At 30.8% G+C, this 8,214-nt stretch overlaps 1 protein-coding gene across 1 annotated transcript; it reads right to left on the reverse strand.

Annotated features, from left to right (window-relative positions):
* Positions 1 to 6,407: 6,407 nt before the first annotated feature.
* LOC131598266 (protein TRACHEARY ELEMENT DIFFERENTIATION-RELATED 7A-like) lies at positions 6,408 to 6,812 on the reverse strand. The gene has a single exon (XM_058870882.1). The coding sequence runs from the start codon at positions 6,810 to 6,812 to the stop codon at positions 6,408 to 6,410; it is 405 nt and encodes a 134-aa protein (XP_058726865.1).
* Positions 6,813 to 8,214: the final 1,402 nt, after the last annotated feature.

Raw genomic sequence — 8,214 nt, forward strand, 5'->3', positions numbered from 1 at the left:
CTTCAACCAAACACAAGGCCTCAACTATTTAGAAACATTCAGTCCCGTTATCAAAATGACAACCATTAGATTACTTCTTTCCCTTGCTGCTTCACTTCAATGGCATGTCCACCAGTTAGACATCAACACTGCCTTCCTACACGGAGATCTCAACGAAGAAGTATACATGAAATGCCCCCTGGGCTAACTAATTCAAAAAATCTGGTCTGGAAACTTATAAAGTCCATATACGGACTCAAACAAGCCAGCCGTCAATGGAACTTTAAACTTACTACCACTCTGACTCAGCTTGGTTTTATACAATCCAAATCGGATTACTCTTTATTTACTCACAAATCTGACATTGGTTTTACTGCTGTTTTAGTCTATGTCGACGATTTGATTCTTGCAGGTACAGACATCAAACAGATTGAACATATCAAGCAGGTTTTAGATACCAAATTCAGCATAAAAGACTTGGGCCACATCCGATATTTCCTTGGTTTTGAACTTGCTCGATCGTCAAAAGGCATAACACTATGCCAAAGAAAGTACTGCTTAGATTTATTAGAAAACACTGGTCTGCTGGGAGCAAAACCAGCCAGCACACCAATGGATCCCTCCCACAAACTCGACAACACTGACGATCCTCCTTTAACAGATCCAACTCAGTACAGAATAATCATCGGTAAGCTGCTCTATTTAACACATTCTCGCCCTGATATTGTCTACTCTGTTTGCAGGCTCAGCCAATACATGTCCACCCCAACACAAACACATTTGCAAGCTGCACACTGCGTAATCCGATATCTCAAAACAGCACCATCCATGGGACTTTTCTTTCGCGCTACATCACCTCTCATCCTCACAGGATTCACCGACTCTGACTGGGGATCTTGTCCCGTTACAAGATGCTCCACCACTGGATTCTCTTTCTTCCTAGGCGACAACCACATCAGCTGGAAATCAAAGAAACAGCCCATCGTGTCTCGTTCATCTTCAGAAGCGGAATACCGCGCCCTCGCCAACACTTCTTGTGAGGCTCAATGGCTGCTATATTTACTTCAAGACTTCAACATAAGCCATACAGAACCAGTCAACATCTACTGCGACAATCAAAGCGCAATTCACATCGCAACAAATCCAATCTTTCACGAAAGAACAAAACATATCGAGATGGACTGCCACCTAGTTCGCGACAAAATCCAGTCCAAGACCATACATCTGATGCCGATCAACTCCTACAATCAAATTGCTGACATATTTACGAAATCTCTCCACTCTGGCCCTTTTGAAACCTTGTTTTCAAAACTGGGAATGCTTAACATCCATTCCAGTTTTAGGGGGGGTGTTAAAACATAAAGCCCACTTAGTCTTTGGCCCATTTACTTATTGCATTCTACTATGGCCCAACTCTGTTTTGTAGTAATCCTATATAATGACCAATGTAAACTCTAATACAGTAATGGAAAATATCTTAAAATTTTCTCATTCATTTTGTTTCAATGCTTCCGCTGACATTTGTCAACATATGCTTTAAAATCCTTATAAATGTAAAATGCGATAGAATCATTAAACATGGCAAATAAATTCGTTCCGGCCCGTTCTTGCCCCAAAATTAGTGGAGAAATTCCGGTTTCGCTGGGAGCGGTTGCGGGTGGTGCGGAGAAAACTCGATTTTTCTTTACGGGTGTGAGTGATGCAAGTACCCCCCCGCACCCGCACCCGCCAATTAAATTTAATTTATTTAATTTATTTTTAATAGTTTTATTACTCATTTACACTTTTTAATATTATAATACCATGTTTATTAGATTTATTATTTATTTTTTTAAAATACAATTTAAATAAAAATATCAAACATAAAAAATGCTTTTAAAATAATCATTTATTTAGTTTAATTATTGATTTTTAGTTTTAGTAAAAGAAGTATAAATTTTAAAAAAATTGAAATTTTATTCGGACGGGTGCGAAGAATTTTTTTGATGGGGCCGGAGAACAAATTTTAGCCCTGATCGAATTTGGGGACGAGGGCGGATCTGAGTCTGAGTGGCGGATGCAAGTCTGAGTGTGCTTAAACCCGGCTTGAACTTTCTCCGTTATCATCTCTAAGAACCATATGCTTTAAAATCCCTAAAAGTGTGAAGGTAATGGTTATCCTACAAAACATACAAAACTATAAATTAGATTCAACCAAATAATAATAATAATAATAATAATAATAATAATAATAATAATAATAATAATAATAATAATAATAATAATAATACAAATAATAATAATAATAATAATAATACAAATAATAATAATAATAATAATAATAATAATAATAATAATAATAGTAATAGTAACCATTGTAATCTTTTTCTAAAAATATTTTATGATTGTTTCAATGTATATAACTTTTTTAAGTGAAGGTAATGATCATCCTACAAAATTTACAAAACTATAAATTAGGTTTTTAGGTTGTGGACTCTGTTATCTATCTTTTGTAAAAAGACAAATTATATTAATTGTTTTTGTTTGAAATACTTTATCTCTCCTAAACTCTATCTCTCCTTTGTTTTAGGAATAGTTTACCTCTTCTAAACTTTTTCTCTCTTTTGTTTTAGGATTAATTTTTTCTGTTGGAAATACTTTATCTCTCATATACTCTATCTCTCATTTGTTTTAAGATATAGGAATCTCTAGGGCGGTGTAGTTTGGACACTTTTGACGTAAAAAATCATTTGAACCGCAAAAGAAAAAAGTGTGTGATTCGGTTGGCTTATAGAAATAAAACTGAACCTAGCTTAACCAAATCAATGCGATTTGAATTGGTTCGGTTGGTTCGTTTTTTTTTACAAAAGTTTATTGAGTCATATATACACATATTGATGACAACATAACTTTGTATTTAGTCATTTATGTGTTATCAAATAACAACAAAATTCATCATATTTGAATAAAAACTTTCCATTTAACATATAAAAATAATATTGGATTAAAGTGGAACAAAAAATATAAAATAATAACATAAAATAATTATTTTATATCAAAATTATTATAATGAAATAGAAGAAAAAAAAAAGAGGGGAAATATTAGAGAAGATGAAAAAGAAAGAGGAGAAGAGATGCGTTTAGATAAGAAGAGAGACATTAAAACGTAACGGGAAGAGAGAACAGTAGAATAAAAATAATAATATGAAAAAGAAAGAACTAAAGAGATGAAAGACTAGAAATGAATATGTGATATGTATTTGGAAAAGAAAATGAGAAGAATGTGCAATACTGCTAGGAGAGATTTGAGAAGACTTAAACTGAAATCTTAAGTGTGTAGAAGAGAAATACATTTGTAATCGTAAAGTTAAGGCATAGTAAGTTTGAATTTGGGTTGGATATAAGTTAATTGAAGTTCGGGGATTTTAACATAACGCGGTTTGATTCGGTTTGTAAAATACAAACCGTAAACCAAACGCGGTTTGTTAGAAAATGACCCAAACACATCCGAATCAAATACGGTTTTTTGCGGTTTTTATTTAGTTTGGCTTGATTTTACAGTTTTTTATTAGGCCAGTTTGATTTTGAACACCCCTAAAACTCTCCTTTTATTTGTCCTATCTCACCTAAACTCTATTTCTCCATTGTTTTAGAATACAGGACTCTCCTTCATTTCTCCTATCTCAGGTTCCTTTGTTTTAGGATGCAGTTCCTTTGTTTTAGGATGCAGGACTCTCCTTTATTTCTCCTAAACTCTATCTCACCTTTGTTTTAGAATACTGGACTCTCCTTTATTTCTCCTATCTCTCCTAAACTTTATCTACTGCCTAAAATCGAGTTTAATGAATATGCACATCAATATGCAATCCAATATGCAACCGGATATATGATTGTAACTATTTGACCGTGTAAAATTAAATTGGAAATGCACCAATAGTGTAACGCAGTTTTACATTGTCAGTGAAATCTAAACCGTTAAATTTTATTAAAAAATTTACTTTTTCTTTAAATTTAATATAAAATATTTATTTTTAAGCATTGTGATGCACTGTAAAATATTTTAATTTTACACTGACAGTACACTACCTTTAAGGTCTTAAATTATATCATTATAAAAAATTAAAGTTATATATATATATATATATATATATATATATATATATATATATATATATATAATATTTTACATTGATTAACAAATGTTTAATGAGCTTAATTAATTTAAAAAATTTAATATTTAATAAATCAACATTAAAATGAACGAAATATAAAAAAATATTAACATTAAATATTGATATTAAATAGTAAATATAACCAAAATTTGTATGTGAATATTTTTTTTTACGGATGTAAATATTAAGGGTGGCAAAATGGATGGATATGGATTGAATTGCGAATGGATGGATCAAATGAATCCATTAATCCATTAACAATCCATTAATTTTTTTTTGAAAAGTCTAATTCAATCCATTCATTAAAAATATAATCCATCCATTAACAACTTTTTAATGGATGGATATCATCCATCCATAAAGTTAATTTAATTTTTCTACAAAATTTATTTGATTTTTAAAATTTTACAATTTTTTAAAAATATATTTCTAAACTAAAATTTTTATTATTTTTTAAATAACATACTTTTTTTATTTTTTAATTAACGTTATGATTAGATTTAAGTGGTTAATATAAGTTAATATAAGTAAGTTCAACATGCAAAATATCTTCTAATGGGTGTTTAGAGTAGTGTTGAGTGTGAGGTGGAAGAGAGAGGTGTTGAGAAAACTCAACACAATTGAGGCTGACGCAGGGGGCATGTGGCAGCTTCTAATTAGCTGACCAGATTTTTATCCATTTAATATTTTGAACTCAATTATTTCGTTGCAAATTATTTTTTTTATTTTTTTTTTACCAAAATTCATGATTTTTTTTCCCTCTATAAATAGAGACTTGGTTCATTTGATTTGGACACAGAAAAAAACCAAGTTTTTCTATTAGTGTTTACGTTACTTGTGTGTTGTATTTTAATTTAATTTAATATGATTTATATCGTATCCAATTATTTAAATAAATTTTGTTTTTATCACAAAAAATTAAAAAATAAATTGTTAAGTATTTATTATTTTAATTTAATTTTAATTGATAATTGTAATTTTATGTAATTATAAAAATTAAATTTAAATAAGAATATGAAAATAAAAAGTGGTAGGGTATGATGTTGAGTGAAAAACATTGGAGAAGGTAAAAATTGAATGAGTGTTGAGTTATTAGGTGGAAGAGAGAGAAAATGATGTGGAGGGTTGGAAATTGAAAAAGTGAGTGTTGAGTGTTGAAATCATTGTAAATGGTCTAACAAAAAATTAGCCGGACTTTACGAAACCCCCATCTGAAGTCTAAATATTTAAAATAAAAATATGTTCCCAGCAGTTCATACGTCCCCAGCTACGTGGTCTCAGTATAAAAGACCATTAAGATTTAAAATATATTTAAAATGTTAATTTTACGGTTTCAATTATATAATTTCAATTATATAATTTCAATGTGAATAAATTAAATTATGACAAATCTACTATTCGTAGCAAATTGCATAAACAAATTTTGTTCCCAGCAGTTCATACGTCCCCAGCTACGTGGTCTCAGTATAAAAGACCATTAAGATTTAAAATATATTTAAAATGTTAATTTTACGGTTTCAATTATATAATTTCAATTATATAATTTCAATGTGAATAAATTAAATTATGACAAATCTACTATTCGTAGCAAATTGCATAAACAAAATAAAGAAGATTTAATTTAGAGTAATACGACTAAATTGCATAAACAAAATAAAGAAGATTTAATTTAGAGTAATAAGACTTTAAGGGAGATTTAAATTATTTTATAATAAAATTAATTAATTTTTTTAATTTGTTGAATAAATATATTTCATATTATTTTATAGCAAAAATAATCCATCATATTTAAAATAAAAAATAAAAATAATTCATTCGATTTTCATAATCGATTTTCATAATCTGTTGGATAGATTGGATTTATCTATGAGTCTAAATGGATTTTCATAATGTGTTGTATGGATTAAATTTATCTATAAACCTAAATGGATGGATTGAATCCAATCTATTAACTAATGAATTATTTAGTATTTAGTGGATGGAGACATTGAGTTAATAGATTTCATTGCCACCCATAGTAAATATCATCTTTTGGTGTCTGGTGTCTGGGAACGTGGTTTATTTTTATTTTAGTAAATAATCTTAAATATGACATAAAAAAAAAAACCTAAATAGGTTCAAGATAAATAAATTAAAAAAAACCTAAATAGGTTCAAGATAAATAAATACAAAATTTATTAATCCCGTAAAACAAAGAAAAAAAAGAAGAGATGTACTAGTATGATACTACTACGTTTATATGCATAGATAACATTCATTTTCCAATTTAACTCTTACTTAATACCGTAATAACCACACATTCATAGTTGGTCCTGTTGGCGCCGGTGGAATACTTGGCGGCGGAACAATATCTGGTCCAGGAGGACGCGGAGGAACAACCTCGGGTGGCTGAGGCGGCACAACATCAGGTTTCGGGAACGGCGTATCTTGTCCCGGAGGAGATAGTGGTGGTTTCGGACCTTCCGGTTTAGGTTTCGGATTCGGAAACGGAGTAAACTCAGGAGGATTAGTAACTATTTCGGGTGGCACACCCGGGTCTACTTCTGGCTCACGCGTTGGAATAGTGGGATTCTCTTTAGGAACTGAAGGAGGTTCGGTTTTGGGTAAGATAGGAATTTCGGGTGGGGCTTTACCAGGGTAGTTAGGTGTGTTGTTGTCATTGTTTGAGGAAAGTGTTGACATGGTGATGGTGTTGATGATGGGGAGATGTTTTTTAGAGTTTACGTTTGCGGTGTGGAGAGGTTTGGTGATGGTGGTTGTTTTTCTTAGGAGTGAGGATGAGATTAGTGATGGGATTGATGATGATGACATGAAGGTTTATTTTCTATCGTGAAATAATCATGTGATTAAGTTGTGGTGTTCTTAGAAGTGTGAGTTAGAGAAGTGGGTGGCAGGGTTATAAAGGGATTGGAATGTTGCATGATGAAAACACTTGTAAGCTATAACATACTCCAACACATAGTGGACAATCTCTTTGATCAACACGTAGTTTTATTATTATTTCTATGACTCTAGTTACATCCCAACATATCTTTGAATAAATTCGCAAATGCATCTCCGAACATACTTTTGAACAAATCTTATTTTTTATTTTAATTTTACTCATCACTAAATAGAAATAAGACTTTTGGCATCTACACAATATTTTCATGACAATTATATCCTTAGCCATAAACCTTATATTAAATAGATCACTTTAAAGAATAATTCTAACACATTAATTTATTATATATATGAACCAAAAAATTCTAACAATCTCCCACGAGTTATATATACATCTTTATAAATGCATTGAACTTTATAAGCTAAAAAATTTCATGTATAAACATTAGACAAATCCTCATCTCATCCATTAACCACATCAATATATAGGACCAAAGTGGTTTTCATTATATAAGTCATAATTAAATCCATTAATAATCACAAATATAAATTGTCATACCCCAAAATTTGCCCATCTCATTTCTCCTTTCAAGCTCATACCAAAGCTCAAGACTCAAAGACACACTCTCCTAAACAAGGACTCAATGAACTAGGGTTTTGAATTCTCTGAAGAAAATTAATGAATCAAGGTCTCCAATGGACTTCATATGGCTTATGATGGTCCAAACTATCTCTATGGCAAAGTACAAGCTTCAATTCCAAGGATTGCTCAGTCAAGTGTCCAAAAAGTCAACAGTCGACTAGTTTGACCTAAAAGTCAACTATGGTCAAAGTACAGTCAAAATTCCTGATTTTTTGTCAACATCCTTATTTTGAAGTATCATTCATCATTTGATCAAGGATTGATCATGATTCATCAAGGAAAGTTCAGAAATCAACAAAACCTAAAAGTTTCTAAATTAGGGTTTCATAGGAGAAAGTCAACTGAACTTTGACCAGCCATAACTTTCACATGGAACATCATAAATTTTTCATCCAAAGCTCAATTAGAAGGAAATTTAATTCTCTACAACTTTGTCTCTCACATGCCAAGTCTAAAAATGCTTCATTTGTGAGATATGAGCAAAAACATTACAGGTCCTTCTAGAAGATCGCAAAAAGCTATTTTTTGTCAGGAGCAATATCATCAAGATAAAATCTC

Source organism: Vicia villosa, linkage group LG4 (assembly GCF_029867415.1).
Source record: "Vicia villosa cultivar HV-30 ecotype Madison, WI linkage group LG4, Vvil1.0, whole genome shotgun sequence".
In the NCBI taxonomy this organism is placed as follows: domain Eukaryota; kingdom Viridiplantae; phylum Streptophyta; class Magnoliopsida; order Fabales; family Fabaceae; genus Vicia; species Vicia villosa.